Source organism: Anomalospiza imberbis, chromosome 1 (assembly GCF_031753505.1).
Source record: "Anomalospiza imberbis isolate Cuckoo-Finch-1a 21T00152 chromosome 1, ASM3175350v1, whole genome shotgun sequence".
In the NCBI taxonomy this organism is placed as follows: Eukaryota; Metazoa; Chordata; class Aves; order Passeriformes; family Viduidae; genus Anomalospiza; species Anomalospiza imberbis.
Window position 1 is genome coordinate 46821617 of NC_089681.1, and position 19992 is coordinate 46841608.

The 19992-nt window shown below is 40.9% G+C and overlaps 1 protein-coding gene across 2 annotated transcripts in view; it reads left to right on the forward strand.

Moving 5' to 3' along the window:
• Positions 1 to 533: 533 nt before the first annotated feature.
• OSBPL1A (oxysterol binding protein like 1A) overlaps positions 534 to 19992 on the forward strand; it is a 76721-nt gene continuing 57262 nt past the window's right edge. The window contains exons 1-12 of one of the 2 annotated variants that reach the window (XM_068190571.1): positions 534 to 670; positions 787 to 966; positions 6084 to 6206; positions 10936 to 11021; positions 12600 to 12674; positions 13438 to 13549; positions 14675 to 14760; positions 17925 to 18069; positions 18813 to 18880; positions 18962 to 19006; positions 19267 to 19340; positions 19417 to 19480. In XM_068190571.1, coding sequence (XP_068046672.1) covers positions 6086 to 6206; positions 10936 to 11021; positions 12600 to 12674; positions 13438 to 13549; positions 14675 to 14760; positions 17925 to 18069; positions 18813 to 18880; positions 18962 to 19006; positions 19267 to 19340; positions 19417 to 19480 — 876 coding nt within the window. In that variant the 5' untranslated portion in view covers positions 534 to 670; positions 787 to 966; positions 6084 to 6085. Of the gene's footprint in view, positions 671 to 786; positions 967 to 6083; positions 6207 to 10935; positions 11022 to 12599; positions 12675 to 13437; positions 13550 to 14674; positions 14761 to 17924; positions 18070 to 18812; positions 18881 to 18961; positions 19007 to 19266; positions 19341 to 19416; positions 19481 to 19992 lie in introns of those variants that run through there. The other variant, XM_068190578.1, reaches the window with a different exon arrangement.

The following is a 19992-nucleotide window of genomic DNA, read 5'->3' on the forward strand; positions in this document are numbered from 1 at the left end:
CTCCCGGGGAAGAGCGGCCGCCGCCGGCTGCGCCCGGTGCAGGCCCGTTTCTCTCAGAGGGCAGGGGGAGCGGGCACAGCACCCTCGGCGGCACCTTGCTTCACCCCTCTCGGCTTTTCGGGCGGGCTGCGGCGAGATAGCGACCCCCGGGGCCGGCCCCCGTGCTGGCGCCGGTCTCGATCGTAGCGGCCAGGCGGGCGGAGCCCTGTCCCGCCCCGCCCCGCCGGGGGCCCGCGCCGCCCGCCCTGCGCGGCGGGGGGAGCCGCCGGGGCGCCGCTGCCGGTCACATGTAACCGCGCCCGGTGCACGTAGCGCGGCGCGGGGCGGCGGCGGCAGTCGTTCGCGGGGCGAGGCCAGGCCGGCAGTGGGCCGGCTCGCCCGCCCGGGGCGGGTTTCCTTCCGCGGCGGGGACGCGGGGCCGGCGGGGGATGCGCCGCTCTCCCGCGGCGGCGTTGGCTTTGTTGCTGCCGTGGCCGCCTGTCCCCCGTAGCCGCCGGGAGCGTGTTCGGGGGTGGGGGTGTCGCTGGTTGCCCCCCTCAAGAGTCCGCTGTGCGGGCTGAGGGGACGGCCCCAAGCCAGGCTCGCCTCGAGGCACGAAGCAGAGGCGGCCTTGGAGGCGGGGGCCAGGGTGGTCTCTCGCCCTTGGGAAGCGGTGTCCTCGCTTGCTGCTGTGCGTGGGTGTCCCTTCCTCCTCCTCCTCCTCCTCCTCTTCCCGCTGTTCCCCTCCCTGGAACGGGCGCGGCGCTGGCCGGTGCCCGCAGGTCTTGAGAGGACCTTTCCCCGCAGGCAAGGAGCGCAGCTGCTGCGACGCGCCTGACTCGCCTTAAAAAGTGTTTAATTACCGGGACCGGAACGAGCCGCTCGATTCCGGGCGGGCGTAGCGAACTCCGGCGGTCCTGCTGAAGTTCTCACTGCTTGGGACTGTGCCTGCCTGCTGATCCGAGTGAGATCTCGCACGAGCTGTGGGTAAGCTTATTCGGAGCGCCTGGGCTGAAAGAAAGTCTTTGATGTAACAGAAATGAAATATGTGCGGAAAACAGCCAGGAGATGCCCAAGAACGAGTATTAGTTTAAGTAGTGGTGCCACTTGGGAGTGGTGCTGAATAGATTTGTTATTCCAGATGTGTTAATTGCTATTAAACAAACAGTATCTTGATTTTAGAGAGGTGCTGCTTTCACAATGAGACTGTGTCATAGAAGCATGACCAGCTTCTAACTTCTACAACCCTTTACCCGAAGACTGAAACTACTACTTTTAGATAACATCACTCATGCTTCTAGTACAGCCACTCTTTCTTCTTGGAGCTGCTCCTGTCAGTACAGTGTGTTGTATGGGTCTGTGGACAGGTTCTGTCTGTTTGTGCGGTTTGGTACATTTTGCCCGCCTTCTTTGCAAGCATCACATCATAACGTGTGCGTGCTGGGACATGTAAGAAATCATCCTGAACGCGTATCAGCCTCTCCTACAGAAGTCTAATTTTCATTGCTAGAGGAAGATCTATTGAAATACTAGACAGTGTTGTGCTTTTTGCCAGCCTTACTGTTTGTCATGGGGAGAAAACTTCCTATGCAACCCGTGGCTGCTGCCTCAGAGCCTTAATTTTTGGTTGACCAGGGCTGGTACTGCTTCTACTGCTTTTTTAGCAGTATATGAGTGAAACCCATTCATATTCTGCTTAGTATATATTGTCATTGTTCTGGGCTGTGTACATAGCTAGAGGATTCAGCAGGAGAAGAAACCAAAGCAAAAGCTGCAAAACTCCCCTAAGCAGACATGCAGGCAGAATGGTAACCTGTGCTCTCTGTGTTGGAAACAACCCTTGTGTGAAGATAGACCTTTTAGTAGCGTGACAGAATCACTCTGGCATAGGTCTCATAGAAGAAGATAAAAGCAGAGCATCTTAATGCTATTTTTTATATCTTCTTAAAGGATAAGATTCAATTAGCAGTCAAGTACTGTTGTGGTAGTCCTAATGAGTTCAACAGAAGTACCTTGCAGTCACATCTCAGCTGCAGAGGAAATGCTAAATAATGTTCTGTGGTGTTGTGTCATGATGTTCCAGTGACCGTGGAGACTGCCATGCAAGCCTTTCAAGGGCACAAGGCTTAAATAGGGGCCATGAAAGGCAGTTTACCTGTATCAGCTGATTAATGGAATAAGGTAACAATGGCAGCACGGCTGACTGAAAGATGTGTTCTGTTTTAAGTGGCTAGTAGATTTACATAGAGGCAGCACAATTCATATAGATGAACCTGCTAGCAGTATCTTAAGGCTAATAACTCCAAACTAAACTATTAACTTTTCCCCTCTGTGCTGTTGGCCTGGATTGGTGCCTCAAAACTGGTGGGTGGGGATTTTAGAGCTCTTCATGGTGGGTCAAATAAACTCCAGTCTGCACAGAAATCTAGGTATACAAAGTACAGCTGCAAGTGCACACCCCTTGAGTGCCTGTGTATTGATTTGTTTCCATACCCTAAACTTGTCACTCAGACTTCTGTTGGTGGTTACTCATCTCCATTACAGAGCAAATCCTATTGCTTAAAACAGTATTTACAACAGTATAAAAGGTTCTGTTAAGAGTCTCTTTGCTGCCAGCTTTATTTAGGCATATCATTTAGCATATTAGCTGAAGCTGTATGTTCTTTATCATTTGTCTGATGACTAACTGCATGCAGATGCAGTTTCCTGCCCCAATTGTAGAAACACTTTCACGTGAGTGATCCTTCTGTGATTAGTAGCCAGACAGTAATTATTCTGCGTCATTGCATGCTGCAGGCTTACAAAGTGTATTTGAAATCCGAGGCTTGGCCTGAACAGCAAGGTCTTTGAGGACTAAACCAGTGAAGCAGGCAGACCATGTTACTATGCATGTTACTCTATTGCTGGTGTTTGCTTTAAGAGTACAAACAGATCAGTGATTTTAACCTTACAATTAGTCGGTGGTAGCAAAACTATGCAAATAATTTTATATAGTGTTTAAACTTTCTGTATATTTTGAGGTGTTTAAGATTCTGCTCATGTACATAACAGGCCTTGCTGCATGCAAGAGTTGTTTATTTGAATCAGCATCTTGGTTTCTTTCCCAAACACTCCTTCTTCCTCCTTGTCAATATCAAATGGAAACAGCAGGTTGTTAATGCATTGAAAGTGCATTGCTATTCGTACCTGCTAAGTATGTGGGATGTTGACAAACGATACAGGGTAATGATAGGAGCGTGTTTCTCATCTGAGACATGGCTAAAGCAATACTGTGTGGGAGGGGGTGAAAATGAACTATGAGCTTTGCGTTTTTTCTTCTTCCTTTCCCCCTAGTGATGGCTAACCCAGCAAAATGAGTCTAACTGTCCTCTTATCTTTGGTTTGTGTGATTCTCAGTGCTGCATTCTGTGTCCTGCTGAAACTGTAGCACTCAGCTTCAGAGATAGTATTACGAGCTGATAATACATTAACATACATGATTTTGATCATTCTCTAGACACTGCTAGAACTGATTCACTGAGGAAAATTATACCTGCCCCAGTAACAATAAACTGCTGTGTTGCCTCCACAAGTGGATGGAATCCTGTTTAAAGGATAAAGTAGCTTCAGGGTTCAAAGGACTGCTAGAAGAACTAGTACTGTTTTGTTTTGTTTTCTGGTAGTACTGAAAAGCATGCATGAACAAGAGTGCTGTCTAACTGCTTCTGGAGAAGGCATTTATATCCTGTGTCTGTGGTAGATTGCAGGTGACTGATCCAGTCTGTTCTTCTGAAATATGCTGGAAAGGGCTTGCTTAGTTTTTGTCAAATTCTTTGAAAACAGATTCTCTATCTGCCTTTGCTGATTGAGGAAAAGGTAGGGAAACTTCTCTTTGCTGTATTGTTAGCTCTTTGGCAGTCTGTCCTGTTCTAGTTTCTGCATCAGTCTTGAATATTGCAGGATCTGCCACTGTTACAGGCTTTTTGTTCCTTACCCAGTGCTCTCACTGTCTCTTTTCTTGCTGAGTGGCTTCTTATCTTACCATAGTCAAAGAGCTCCCTGCATCTATTTAAGCTGTGAGTGTGTGTGGTGCAATCAAGCTGCCTCTCCAGAACAGCAGAGGGTAAACAGTTTGCTGTTTGGACCATTCAAAACAGTATGGGAAAGCTAACTATGTGAGGCCAGTAATCATTAACTGACTGCAGGACCTGGTCAACCTAGTGTGTCAGGTGAATATAACTAAGCTGGAGACACTAAACTTAGAGTCTCTTGTTTTCTTATTGTATCAACAGCAGTAAATTGTCTATAGCAGCACAGTCTTTTGAAGCTGTTTTTAACATAGTTTCTTGACACCTCTTAAAAGCAGTGTATTTAAATAGGGAAATGCTGTATCTAGGTCTAGTTGAATCATAGAATAAGCTGAGTTGGAAGGGACCCATCAGGATCACCGAGTCCAGGTCCTGGTGCTGTGCAGGATGCTCCATGAGTCACACCATGTGCCTGAGAAAATTGTTGTCTTGACTTCTTGAACTGTCAGATTTAGTGCTGTGTCTGCTTTTCTGGGGAACCTGTTTCAGTGGTCAACCACCCTCTGGGTGAAAAACTTTTTTGATACCCAACCTATATCTGACTCAGCTTCATGCTTTTCCCCAAGTCCTGTCACTGGACACAAGAGTGAAGAGATTGGTACCTGCCCCTTTGCTTTTCCCCATAAGAATGTGGAAGACTCCATTGAGGTCTCCCTTCAGTCTCCTCTTCTCCAGGCTGAACAAACCAAATGACCTCAGCCTCCCTTCATAAAGCTTCCCCTCCAGGTATTTGAGTATCGTCATTGCTCTCCTTTGGATGCTCTCTAATAGCTTAATGCCTTTTTTATATTGCCCAAAACTGTACCCCGGACTCAAGGTGGGGCCACTCTAGTGCAGAGCAGGATAAACCACTCCCTTTCCTGGCTGGTGATGCTGTGCCTGATGCCCCCCAGGACACTGTTGGCCCTCCTCGCTGCCAGGGCACTGCTGGCTCTGTTCAACTTGCCGTTGACTAGGACCCATCCCGAGGTCCCTTTCTGCGCTGCTGCTGTCCAGCATCTCACTCCCCAGTCCACATCCAGGGTTGCCCTGTCCCAGATGCAGAGTCCAGTACTTGTCTTGTTATGCTTCATACAGGTGGTGGCTATTATAATAGCATAAAAATAAAAGGCAAACCAACTTCAGATTGTGATTTCAGTGTGGAAAAAGATTGGTTAAGACATCACTTATTAACTGTATTCTTCAACAGACCTGGTAGGTAGCAGTATTGCTTGCCCAGAGATCTAAGGTTCCCCTTCTAGTAGAGAGCTGTAAAATAGTTATGTTAAAAGGTTTTGTTTTCTCCCTTCTTTGAAAAACATACATACCTTTTTTTTCCTTTGCAGTTCAAGAGCAATGGTAGGATTAGAATTAATTAGTGATCTTTTTAGAGTTGTGTGTTAACTTCCTTATATTGTACTATTGTGTTTCTTAAAGATAAGGTCAAATCTACAAAGTTGTCTGAGTCCCCAATTCCCCTTCAAGTTGAGGTTGCATGGCCTCAGGTACCCAGGCTCAAGAGATGATAGTACTAATCACTGATGGGTATCTGACATCTCCATGCAAAGACATTCTGTTCCCCAGGATTGGCAGCCAAAATAACTGTCAATTAATTCTCAGGTAATACTTGGGTTAATGGGTGTACATAGTTAGTTTCTTTTTTTTTCATTCCTGTTGCCTTTGGAAACCTGAAGGGATAAGGGTAAAAGCCTTGTAAGGAAAAAGCAAATGCTTACTAGTTATGCTTGTAGCAAAGCTTGCCTTGTTTGTGGCATAGAATTTCAACTCCCAAGCCACCCTTTGAACCTAGAAAACAGAGAAGCAACAAAACATGGGTATTTGGTTATTTAACTGCTTTGTATGAGGAATTTTAATGCTTCTTAGCAGCCTGAGTGCTGGGCTGTTACAACAGCTTGCGCATTAAGTGTGTTCCACAGAGAGAACAGCTATCTTTCTGATAGCAGGGTTAGTATTAAATAACAGCTAAAAGTGACGTAATTTAAAGCCATAACTTACAGCACTATAACCGATTGCAAAATCTCTTGTATATTTTATCAGCGATGACTACAGAAGCAGAACAGCAGCTTCTCCATGATGCTAGAAATGGAAATGCTGAAGAAGTTAAGCACCTGTTGGATACCTTGGACAAAGGAGAAATAAGCTTTGATATCAACTGTAAAGGTTAGTAGCCTTCCTCAAATGTTTGTAATCTTGCTGTTCACATGTAGTGAAACTGATAGTGATAGTATAATCTTGCTTTCTTTGGAATGCTCAGTAGAGTAACAAAAAACCCACTTAACTTTTACACTGTGACTTAAGGGCATATTTGCATAGGGGAGAGATAGTAATAAAAGAGTATGGATAGTTGCAGTGTATAGAAAAACTCAGCATAATTCCTAGACACTAGAAGTGTCAACAAGACAAAGAATCATACCTCTTTTTGCCTGTGTTCATGCTTATGCTGACTTTGAAGCTTTAGAATACTAAACAAAACAGATTGTGGTGCCCGGGGATTGTTCAGGGAGGTAAATAACTTTCATCAGAGCTGCAGAGAATATTAGATCAGGTCAGTCATTTGTGCTCTGCTCAGTGTAAGGGTTTATTACTTTGGGGTTTTTTACGCCTATATTTTGTTATCACACAGTAGAAGCGTTACATTTCTTGCTACTTGCAAAAATGTTTGGGACAAATGTTTACTTCTTACTTCTGGCAGAATACTAAGTTACTTGGAAAAAGAAACTAAGACTGCTCTTCATCTGGGTCTGGGTCTTTGGCCATCACTGAAGTTTTGCTCATGTGCGCCTATCATAGGTGTGGCTCAGCAATTTGCTTGCTGTGCATTAAAACTTCAACCTGGGACTAGATTTGCAAGCTTGCTAGCAATTGCAGACTACCTTACTTCTTTGTTATTTTAGTAGATTTATATTTCTCTTTATTTACATAATGTGTTTCTGGTTGCTTCCAAGATGTGGATGTGAATCTCACTCTTTCTACCCAGGTTGGTATTCCATTGTTTGTCACTTAACTGTTTAGCAGCTCTGAGAAGAAAGTGCTGCAGAGGGAGAGGGGAGAGAGGAGAGATCAACAGTGCTTCCTCTCAACCATAACAGAAGGGAATACCTTGCCCTAAAGGGCAGGGATTCCTATTACCTGAACAAGCTCTATCCCTTTCCCAAGTCTCATTCTTAATCATTAGCTTACTTATTGTTTTGCTTGACTACTCAGCTGTGTTTGTGTTTTCTCAATGATTAATGTACTCACCTTGGAAAAAGAAGTTGTGAAACCCAAGCTCTTGCTACTTCATCTTTGGGGAGCTAGTTCGTAATTTAAAGGGGAACCAAACACACCTTGATGAAACTGAAGTCCTCCACCCTCAGAAGTATATCCTTGCTAAATATTCAAAACATATGTAGTGCCTAAACAATTGGAATAAAAGTACCTTAAGATTCATGCAACAGTGCCTATAAATAAGTTCCTGAAGTCTCCTGCACTTGGAAGATGTTTCAGAGTGTCTCTGATGTGTTCTTACATGTAATCTGAAGTCAAGAAAGCATAATGACATGGCATACTCTGCTGTGTACTATATCAAGCAAATGGGTCTCTGGTCAGAAAGTCTGCAGCATAGAAGAGACTCAGGTAATGAAGTGAAAGATGGTGCTTAGCTGTTGTTGTAGTTTAGCAGTACATGCCAGCTGGTTAATTCGTGCTTGCTAATGGGAGGTCTAGGAAGCTAGAGGGAATGCACTTGTGATATTATATTTAACCTAAACTAGCTCCAAATATGGTTTTTGTTCACCGTGAAATCTCGGCTTTTGAAATTTCAATTCTTCTAAATGTCTGAGGACACAGAAGTGTAATTAGTGTTATCTGAGGGAACTGCTCTAGTTATGTGAAACTTCAGAGTTAAATCTCTGTTCTTCTGCAGTCATTTTTCAGAGATTGACTTGTTTCACTTTGTTCCCATAGAGTGTTCCATTGGAAACAGTCTAAGATAAATTCAGGCCAAACAGCCTCTGCTGTGTAACTGACCCTGGAATTCTGCCTCCTCACTAGCTAAACCACTGTGTCTTGCTACAGGTTCTGATCTGTTGGGTACCACCAGATAGTAATTGCATAAAAACCTGATGATTAACTAAAGTACACACTGTAGTCTGTAACTGTCTTTTTGCAACCCTTAATCTTCATTCTTTTCCTGACAGCCTCTTGTGCTTCTGTCATTACCTTGGATAATAGATGTCCCTGGAAAGTCAGGGTATGGGGAATGTCTTCAGTGCTGTAGCAGTTCCATCAGGATTTCCATCTGATACAGCAGTGACACTTGGCTTGGAATAAAGTGCTTCTGGAGCAGGTGGGAGGCAGTACTGGAGGTGGTGTAAATTTCCTGCAGGGTGTGCCTTGGTAGCCCTAAGTTTGACAAGTTGATGTGCCTGGGTGTCAAAGCCTATCTTCGACATCTTCTCCTTGTCTTTTCAGAGGGGAGCTACATCTGAGGCTGTGTGTGCTGTATGAGTGTCAAGTCTGATAGCAGTGATTCTAAACATCACAATTTCTACCAAAGTGAAGGAAGAGAAGATAAATTCAGGCTTCCTATACTTGCTCAGTTGTGACTGTAGTCTAACCAGTCAGTGCTCGCAGATAAGCAGGATTTGCTTGAGGAAAATCCGGCCAAATGATCATAACTTCTTTTTGGGTTCCTCCGTTCACTGGTTTGGAAAGAAGGAATCTACATTAAACAATACCAAATCCAGGTTTCATCCAAAATAGTCGTGTTTTCTAAGGCCATATCTTGTTGGCTCATTCTTCTTAAATACAAGAAAATAGCATATCTAGGAATATGCAAAGTAAAAACTCTGTAAGGTGAGGTTAATGGTCAGTAGTGTGTTATGGCAAAATACACATTTGAATGACTGCACAGTGGCCTAGCAGCCCACAGCTGGAAAATGGCTGCCTACCTTGTCTCCATTCTCTGAACAAATGGTAACACTTGAGTCTTAGAGTTAACTGGCACTAAACCAAAGAGCTTTGTGTAAGAGGGAGAAGAATTATGCTTTCTGTTGGAATTACATTATTTCTCCTTTGCTATCCTTACATTGTCCCTAGTGTAATGGTATTATTATTTAAAGTAATAATAAAGTACAAACACTTGTGGTCACTTTGAAGAGAAGTAACAGCTCAAAAGCTCAAGAAATAAATGGTCAGCTAACATCAGAAATGCAAACATTCAGAGTGGATGCAGAACAAGGGCCTGTTCTTATTTTATTCAGTAAGAACTATATATCTGGACAGATTCCTGGTTATTTTTTTCATGACTGAATTCCTTGGCAGCATCACTGTCTTGTCAGTGCTGTTAACTAATGAATGCTTTGGGCCAATTGTATGAATTCAGTGCAACTCAGATCTCTTTTGTGTTCTTTGAATGAACATTACTCCCTACTGGACTGAGGGATGACTGATGTCCCTTTAGTATGTTATCCAACGTAGCTAGCCCCAGAGTTAGTGGTCCACAGAGTATTTATTTTCTGTGATACTTTGGCCCATCAGTGACATAGGGTAGGAGCTCTGTTGTAGGCCAGATGCTAATGAGGGAAAGATCTAAATCTGGGGTTGGAAACAACGGGAGTTGAGAGGAAAGAGAATCAATTTACAAAAGAAATTGTCAGTAAAGGGCAGGAATGTTAGCCAGAAACAGTTATAAGAAATGGGAAAATATTTTAGCTATGAACCACATTCTAATGTTAATTTTCAATATGAGAGCAGAAAAGATGATGAACTTTCAAGATGAACAGTTTATTTTCCTTGTGCTTGTGCCTTGTTTCCTCAGGGCGAACTTATGTTGTTCATGTTTTATGCCTCAGTACTTGAGCTTATATGACAGGGTAAAACTTAATGGTGGCAGTGATTTCAAAACAATTTCTACTGCCTTATTTTCATTTTTCTTCCGAGTACAAAATGATAGCTTTTAGGTGACACTGTAATGCTGTGAGTGTGTTGCTTAGTACAAACAAATCACAGGTTGCCTTTGCTTAATACAGTTGAGTGTTGCAGTTGGAAAGTAAAGTGAGTTGTTAACTTTAGTAACCTTCTATGCTTTTATATCTTGCTTTTAAAGAAATTATTGTAGGACAGTTATCGAATTTCCTACAGCTAATCCTCTAGGTCATGTTTAAATGCTCTTTAAAGCATAAATCAGTTTCCTTTACATGGTCATTTCTGTGCCTGCTTCTTATCTGTGCTTTATCATTGTGCAACTCAGAGTTGTAGATGATACTTGAGTTCTACTATGCATAAAGATTTCAAAGCACATTACTTAGTGAGGCTGTCTTTATTAAAGCTGAGTAAAGCACAAGGCAACAAAAAACTGATGGCAAAAAGCCTCAACATTAGGTCATTCCATCTACTTTATTTTGAATCCTTTGTTTGAAAGATGGATTGCCTTACCTCTCATTTGTGTGAAGAAAATAAAATTGTGTAAACCAAAGAGTTTTTTGATAAACAAGAGAAAAATGGTCTTGAATGTGCCATTTTCATAGTGAATGAAGAATGAAAGTAGCTGAAGTTTCTTGCTAGTAGTGAAAGGTGTTACATGCAAAGAAAAGTTTTATTCTCAGGTGACATGACTTTTCCTTTTCAGAAGGTTGTGGGGGTTTTTTGTTTGGGTTTCTTGGGGTTGATTTTTGTTGGGTTTGTTAGTTTGTTTTGGTGTTTTGTTTTGATTTTTGTTTTTAGATTTGAATCCAGCTTTCTCAAACTGCCTCCTGATTTAGTAATTTAAATAATATGAGTAGTATTGATGCTTCCAGCCTCCTTGTTCCTCTGCTGTGAAGAATGGTCATCCATGACAACCTCCAAGCTCACAATATCTCTTTTGTACTGTGTGATCAAAACTTAATTTACCTGTTTTGTTTTTCAGGCAGAAGTAAGTCTAATATGGGTTGGACACCTCTTCACCTTGCTTGCTACTTTGGACATGCTGTTGTGGTAGAGGATTTGCTGAAGGTATATATCTGTTTTCCTCTCTGTAAAAGGCTAGAAGCAGTTAGTGTTTGTTCAGGTTTTTGTGACAGAAGAAAAGAGGCTTTGCAGAGAGGCAGAGGCACTCATACAGTTTATCTACATGTAACATAGACATAACTGATTGTTGTAATATTAAGGTAGGCCTGGTTTAGGAGGACCCAAAATATTGCCAGTGGAAGTCTATACAGTAGCAATACAGCCCTTACTCTGAGCAGTTTTTAAAATTATTGGTACTTAGCTGGTTTTCTCTTGGAGTGTAACTATCTGTAACATTATTTCTTTCTAATGTATTTGAAATAATGAACTGTGTGATGAATTTTGAAACTATGGACTTCTGTTTTCAAAAGTGATGTGTTTGTTTTGCATAACACTGCAAATGCAGTGACTGTGGTTTCTAACATTATTTTGTTGTTGGTTTTGCTGTTGTAGTAGCTTCAACCAACCTTAACTATATTAGACCCTCTATCATATTTGAAAGATTTTGCTGGATAGCAGGAGTGTGATAAACAGGCTCAAGTGCAAAGCTAATCGAAACTTGATTTTCATTAAGAATAAAAGTTGCCAGCATAATCCAGACTTTAAAGGGGGAAACAAATTTGAGATTTCTTTGAGAAATTCTTCTCTAGCTTACACACTTGCTCAGTAAATAAAGCCATTTTCAATTCAAGTGGGCTACTTAAATCAAAAGGCAAAGTTTTATCACTTAATGCATTTATCAAGCATCCAACTTCAAGAGTTGGAAGAGTATAGAGTATAGAAGGACTTTGTACTTTTAGTTCTTTTGATAGGGCTCTTGAAAAGGTGTTATTTAAAGAACAAGGTGAGAAATAAGTGAGGCTGTGCACTTCTGAAAGCTAGATATGTATAAGTGTGTCTATGTACTTGTGCAAAGAGCAAGTGAAGGAGGCAATATCAGAAACAGAGCTCTGGAACTAGTCAGGTTCATCAGTTAACTTGAGGCAGGCAGCAATGACCTGGCTAAATCGTGTGATCTAAACATATGTGATGAAGTGAAGTATGCCCTGCCCTCTCTTTGACCCTTTGAGAGGTTAGGTAGAATGGTGTAGAAGAAATACTTAATGAAAGAAGGATAGGATTTCTTGGTTTTTTGGAAGAGTGCCTGTGCAGTGTGGCAAACACTCCTCCTTTCAGATAAAAGGCGTGTGATGGAGAAAGTGTGTGACAGAAGGAAGGGTGATTTAACAGGAAGATGTACAAAACCCCAAACAACCCAAGCCAAACAAAAACCAAGACAATAACAGCCCCCACCCCTTGTATTAAACTTACTTTCCATATACCCTCTTCTTAAAAGTGTGAGATATGCTTGGAAAAGATAAGACTGGGGGCTTTTCCTTTTTGAAGCAATTGAGAGAATGTTGGCTATGAATCTTAGATACGTACTTTATCCTTGTTTCCAGGATAACTGTATTACAGTTCTGATCTGATTTGCCACGAGTTCTACATTAGTGTCCTGTCTCCCCTTCCCCACCCAGGCATAGGGAATAGCCATGTAGTTCTTGTTGGAAGGATATTCAGATGTCTTTTGGTCTTGCTGTTTAGGCAGGTGCAGATGTGAATGTGCTGAATGACATGGGGGACACTCCGCTCCATCGTGCAGCTTTCACAGGGCGTAAGGTAAAGTATGATGGCTTTTTTAAGCCTCACTTGTAGAATTATTAAGAAAGTACTAGCAATAAGATCTCTTCAAAAAAGATGCTTTTACAGGGTCTAAAAATGACTTATTGTCTGTTTTTGTACATCATGTTCAGAAGGATTAGGCACATTGCCTAGCTTGCATAACTGTCCAAAAAAAAAACCACAGAAATAAACCACATTGTTTTAATCTTAGTAGCTTCTGGAGGGGAAAGAAATCTCTTAAATTAGGACACACAGTCCCATTTGGTGTCTAGAAGTGCTGTTTCTTCATAGTTAATTAGAACTAAAAAGCTTTTTATAGGCCTGTGTAATGTGACACTAGTTTGATTCCTGCTCCCCAACCCCCCATTGCCACAATCATTCCAAAACTAGTACTACCTCTATGGATAACATCTTGGCCCTTCAGAAGGAGTGACTACTTACTATTTTGTCAAAAGAGCCAGTTGTACAATTTTTATCTGTCCAAGTCAGCATTCACACTGGCTACACCAGCTTTTCAGGGTCAGTCTGTTCACCTCTACCTCCTGTTGGTCCTTCAGCCTGACTGATGGGAGAGAAAATGTTGCAGTCAGTCTCACTCTTCAATCTCTCTAAAACATCCCTTCCTGTTTTCATAAACCAGCAGTAGTGAGAAGCCATTGGTTACAAAGCTCATCTTACAGGATGTCAATAGCTGGAAAGCCTGATTGTGGCCTTGCAGTTACACAGACAGATAAGCAGTGTTTTTCAAACTGTTTTTCAGGAGGTGGTGATGTTACTCTTGCAGCATAATGCTGATCCGTCTATTGTTAATGGCAGTGGAGAGACTGCAAAAGAAGTTACTTATGACAAAGACATAAGGAGTATGTTGGAAGGTAACTGTAATAGGTCAAGATTTGTTTTGGGGGATTTTTAAACGTGTGCATTCTAAAAGCTGCTTTTTTTTCCTGCAAGTTGCAGAAGCTCAGTTGAATTTTCTTCTTAAGTTTGGTTATTAGAAAGAAAACAATCATAGTTTTTGGTTCTTGTCTGCAGTATTGACAAGTGAGGTTTTTTTTGTGACTCGAGAGTAAAGTATTATGAGTACAAATAGCATTATTCAGTTTACTATTTCGGTCCTGCTGGGGTAGTCCTTGCTACAGATTTGAATGGTACATGGGCAGTCAAAGCCTTGGCTCACTGAAAGAGACAAAACTCAAGTCAAGAACAGTAAGTGGCTTTGTGTCAACCAAATCATTAGAGAGCAAAATTCTGAACAGTTTGCAAAGGTTATGGATCAGATTTAGGACTTGCTATTGCAGTCTTAGACATTGTGTCAAAAGGCATAAAAAATAAAAATCCTTCCCCTTGTTTCCTTCATGGCCTCACAGGTGTCAGAGAAGAGGCAGATGGTGTCCAAATACTAATCTAGTTCACTGATTATAGTTTCAGAGAGTTCAAAAACTGTTGCTTCCTGGTATTACTATGTAATACTCTTAAATACTGATGGAGCTCTGTGTCCACTACCACAGACTGCATACAAGAAGTGATCTGTCTCCTGACTCTGCATGCAAATGCACAAATAACTTGTTTCCACTGCTCATCTGCCAAATCGTTAGAGAAGAATAAAATTTTGGTGGGATGATAAGAGTAGAAGAGAAACTGAAAAGAACATAGGGAATATCTGAGATGAGGGTGTTGCACAGTTCCCATTTTCCCTTCTGCAGGGAGTGGGCTTGGTTTTAAGTGTTGAAATAATAATAATGATATATATGTGCATGTGTATACAAGCTTGCACATCTTACCAAATTTTATGTGCTTTGAACATATTTTTTGCTCTGACATGGACTTTTCTGAATAAATATTCTATTTATACCTGTCCCAAATAAATAATGCTGTAAAGTCTTACTTCTCTAGGCTTGTTTTGCTATACTTTTTTAATGCTGTACTTTGTACTTTACTGAGACTGACCTTAGTTTTTTGTTTTTTTTTTTTTTGTTTTTTTTTTTTTTTTTTAATAGCAGTGGAAAGGACACAAGAAAGGAAACTGGAAGAACTCCTCTTAGGAGCAGCAAGAGATGGGGAAACAGGGAAACTGACTGCCTTGGTAAGATTTCAAGTCAAATGATTCAATCCATAATGCTAATGTAACAAAATATGACCTTGTGCTTTGCATTTCGTAGGCTGTGACTTTGGAATATTAGTTCTATGCCCCATGTTATATTGGTAGAGGTGCTGAACCCTCAAGGATTTTCCTCTTTGGAGGTTGCCAAACCAGCAGTTTTCAACTTTTTTAGTGTTTTTAAATCCTTTAGAAAGAATTAGCTAGTTAGTTGTAAACAGCAGTGTAATGGTTCATGGTCTGCCGAGATAAGCTTAGTATGTTATTGTGGATACCTTAATGTCATGGATATCTAGAATTTCACCACAGTGAGGCCTGTCTTTAATCTTGAAAGTAAGCTCTTTCTTGTTAGCATCCATTGTAGTTTTTAATTGACAGTCGTCTGCACAGCACTGTTTCATTCTGAGCAGAAATTGAAAACTGTGTATTTGTGTGTGTGCGCACTCGTAGTAATCCCAGATGAACAATGTGCTGGCATGGTAAGGCTGTGGCAGAAGCAGATCACAGAAAGACTGGAGGGTGCCTCTGAATGTGATACAGTCCAGCTCCTGTTTGCAGAGCAGAATGAACTAGAGCAGGTTGCTCAGGACCAAATCCAGCTGGGTTTTGAGGCAGAGTCCTGGTGCTTGAATTCATGCTTTTCAGAGTCCTGAAAAGTATCCTTGGAAGTATGGAATGTTTTTTGCATTTTACATGGTACATGCAGTATGTAATGTTTTTTACCTACATAGCACCTTTAGTAATTCTTTTTCAGGCATCAAAATTCACAATTGTGAGATTTGTGTATTGAGATATTTGATGTTCTTTACTATTTTGCCTGGAAGCCAGAAGTGAACACCTGTTCACAATTTACTTCCCCCTTCTAAATTTTTTTCTTATAGCCTGAAGAGACCATGTCTTTCTAACTCCTTGCATGGAAACTCTTGTTAAATCTTTGGTCGTCCTTGTAATTCTTATGTGAAGTTTTTGTGATGTCCTCTTTGAAATGGAGAGAGAACCAGAGCTGTACATAGCACCTAAGAGGTGGAAAAATAGTGCATTAATACACTGCACAGTTGTACTAATAGTAATTAATACACTGACATAAGTGATCTGTTCTTGATTCTGATAATTTTAATACTTGTTACATGTCTGCTGACTAATCTTCAATCTGTTGTGGAAAAAAAATCAGAAAAAGGTGGCTCCTTCTAGAAGTCTGTCATTAAAAAGCTCTACTTTCTCTCATGTGGCATGTAACTATAAATGAGCATGTAATTCTCCCTGTGAACATAGTAATTTCTAAGTGATTTTACTATCTTTTTAATATTTGCTATAGCTCCATATATGTGAAGACAGCTATATATTGTCTTCTAAAATTTTTGAAAGTATTGTCATGTTTTTGACCCACAGTCAGTTTTAAGTCAATTCTTAACAGATGTTCCTTGGAATACACTTACAGCTCTATGGTGTAAACCCCTTTGACTTTCCTACCCTTAGGTTAATACCTCTGTGCAGAATTTGTGTAGCTCTTTAGAACCGCCCTTTAGCTCCAGAATTCACTATACTTTACCTACTGATTGTTCAAGCATTTCTGCTCCTACTTAAATTTTTTATTAGCAGACTATTATACTCATGAAACTTTTGCTGCTTATATCTACTTTTACTGTGACACCTAACACCTGAACATGTTATTTACTAGAAGTTAGATCTTCAGCAGCTGAATCTTATCCCAGGCTCCTTAGTCTACTTGAGGCAAAGCCAGTGTGTTCTTCCTGTGAGTTCCCAAAAATGTACTGTACATTGCCTGAAGTGACTGGAGAGATTTTTATCTCAATGAATTGATGCATGAAGCTTTCTTCCAAATACTCCCTTGTAACATGGCATAAGGTGCTGAAAGCACAGGCATGTGTCTTAAAAGGTATGGAGGCAAGAAGTCAGAAGAGGAAGTAAATGTAAAACAGCTGGTTGGAAAGAGCTAAAGCTTAGGAATCCTCAGGAATGCAAGGATTTGACTACAGTGTTAATGAGGGTATACTTCCACAAACTCCCTCTTTTTGACTTTTGTTCTCTTACCAGTTGATCTGTAAACAACAGCTACAGTAGTTTATCCCTTATAGAACTACTTCTGAGGTACATATAAAGTGATTGCTGTTGATGTTAAATTGTGGGCATGGGAATTTTGTTACTATTTTGTAATTTTGTCTAAGATAGCATATGGCTAATGTGAATACTTAAACTGAGTTTCTCAAAAATTGTTATCATGCATTTACTGATAAGGCTGCTTATCAATAACTTAGCCTTTCTATTAAGGCACTCCCATCTGGCTTGTGAGCTTAAGTGGCTGGTAGTGCATGAAATGCTTTGGGCTGGAAGGGACCTCTACAGATCATTCAGTCCAACCCCCATGGATGCCTCCAGCAACCACGTATTTGAGTAGTGTAGTGGTGTTTTAGGGCAGTTAGCAGTGTCATGCTTCATGACCCTTCTCTTTGAACAGGTCAGTTTTTCAAAACATTTATATTGTGTTATTGTGTGCAAGTAAAACTCAGTTTAGGTTTTTTTTTTTTCCTTTGTTACATAGCTACTTTTATCTTAATAGACTTAAGAATGCAGCAAAACTATTTGTGTAACAGATTGCCTATACTAGGAGCTCTAAATAGCCTAGGATATGTGGCACTGGGACTAGCAGGTCTACTACCCTTCAGTACCGAGTTCTTACTCTCTGAAACAGGGTGGCTACACAATTTTTTTCTGGATTGAGCACTGGCCTGTGCTAACTTCTGCACTGTGCCTGGGAGTCTTCTATAAAGAACAGTAGATTTTTGACAGTAGAACTGGGCAGGGCCATTCTAGCATATAAATTACTGAACTGCAATACTGGGCAACTTTCCCTGGCACTGTGCAGTTGAGCAGAAAAATGTGTCCATATTGTGCAGCAGAGGTGGAACGAGTATAGCAAGCAAAACACTGAAGTTCCTTACTCTAGCTGAATGTCTTGTTTGATTGTCGCAGTCCTTGCCCTTGTCGTAACACTTGCTAAATGCCCTCTTTGTTGCCAGATCTATACTCAAGCGTCCTAGTTAGGAATAACTGATTTTCAAAAAAGAGAATATGGCATCTGGAGAGGGGGGGGGAAACTGATAAGTAAGCAGAACTTTGTTTTTTTCCAGTTAAACAAGCGCAAGCCACCTGATATCAACTGTACAGATCAGATGGGGAACACGCCCTTGCACTGTGCAGCATACCGTGCTCATAAGCACTGTGCATTGAAACTTCTAAAAAATGGAGCAGATCCTAAAATAAAAAATAAAAATGGTGAGTACCAAATGAAAAGTATGTTAAATGTTAAGTGGAGACACAAATTCATCGTCTTCTGTAAGCTGTGTTGCTTATTACGTAGTATTCAGGGAAAATCTTATGGTGTTTTACAAGCTTTGCGTCACTAATAGAGGAAGGCCAACAGTGACTAAATTGCAAGAAGCTGGAGACCTGTAGCAAAATAGTTATTGTATGTGCTTTTATTTTCCAAGCTTAACTGTTTCTGGAAAATTTACTGACTGTCTTAACAGTAAAATGTGCCTGGCTTTTGTTTTCTTGATGCTAAACATTGAACACAGGTAACAAAAAAAAAAAGCAAGACTAAAAATGTGCCTGAGACAAAGTGACTCCTCAGAAGAAGACTTCTAATGAAACCAAAAAGAGGAAAACTTGATGCAGATGTTATGCAAACTGTGTTCTTGTCCTCTGTTTAAAGATGCCTCTTGTCTTGGTATTTGTGAGTGTCCTAAAGTGTTCTTTATAGCTGGAAGCTAAAAACAAATTTAAATCAGTAAGGGCAAAGGGCTCTCTGTGGTTAGTAGAACTCTGACAAGCAGTGCAGTGCCTTAAAGTTCAATACCTTTTTTAGTCTTCTGCCCCTGAGGAGTCAACCTTCCCCAGTTCCAAGTACGTGTAGATGCTTGAAGGCCAAACTGATGGGTAATGAGTGTCAAATTATTTTAAAGTAAATCTAAGTTTATTTGCATCAAATTCTCATGCTTTTTCTTGTTGCTAAACAGATCAGACGCCCCTTGATCTAGCCCAAGGTGCAGAAATGAAACTGATACTGGCAGGTAAAACTGGAAAGGTAGGAGCATTTTGTATCAATTTAAAATGCCAGGGCTGTCTAATTGAAGCTATTCCTACATGAACTTTAATTTCTGTGCAGGTTATCAACAAACCCCTGAGAAGATATGAAGGTCTCTTATGGAAGGTATGACTTATTTCCTTTTCTGAAATAGCTTGTAAGATTTTGAAGTATGTCAATATGTCCTTTTTCTATATTTCAGTGATAAGTGGTGAATGAATGAATTTTTATATAGTACTCATTGCCACTTCATGGTCTCTTGCCTCAGGCTTCTACCACCCAGAGCTCGATTCTGTAGCTCACGCTGCAGTTGCACACTGAGATGTTTGTACTAAAAGTATTCTGTTAAGCTTACCTAGCCTTTTTTTTTTTTTTTTCCCTTTTAGAGCTCACGATTTTTTGGTTGGAAACTCTACTGGATAGTTCTAGAACATGGAGTGCTTTCCTGGTATCGGAGACAGTAAGTTCATTGTTTAAATTTCTGAAAAACAGTTCAAATAATTCCTGTCTTCACTAAATCTCTTCTTCTTTCAAAGAGCTGATGCAGTGAATAATGATCATCGTCAGGGGTGCAAGCATCTAACACAAGCTGTGTGCACGGTAGGAATGTGTTGTAACTACTGAGTTGTTTTTGTATGTTCCATTGTATTCCATTCCTGGTTAATGAAAACTTCCGCTGGATTGGTAACCCGATCTTTGTTATAAAATAGGGAGAAAGCTTGTGCTGTTGAAAGAAATGCTTGTTCCTGTCCAGCAAAGTATGCTTTTATGTAAAGTGGCCATAAAGCTCCCTCACCGCTTTCTAAAGCATTGAAGATTTAAACACACAAGGTGTCCTGAAAGCAGACCGGGTCAGTTTGAAGCATATGATCTGGAATATCCAAAGCTCCAGTTCCTCCTTAGCTGTCCCTGGCTGCTTGTGACCAATTGTATAACTTAAGCTGATCTCAGTTGAAAGACTAATCAATTTTGAAGGTGACATTTGGAAAAACTCCCTGATTTCAGTTATGCTTGTAGGAATCTGTTTTGGAAGGGGTGAACAGAGAAAACAAAGGCCAGGTGTCATTTATAATGCCCAGGAATATGAAGTGTTTAAGAAAAATGTATTTAAG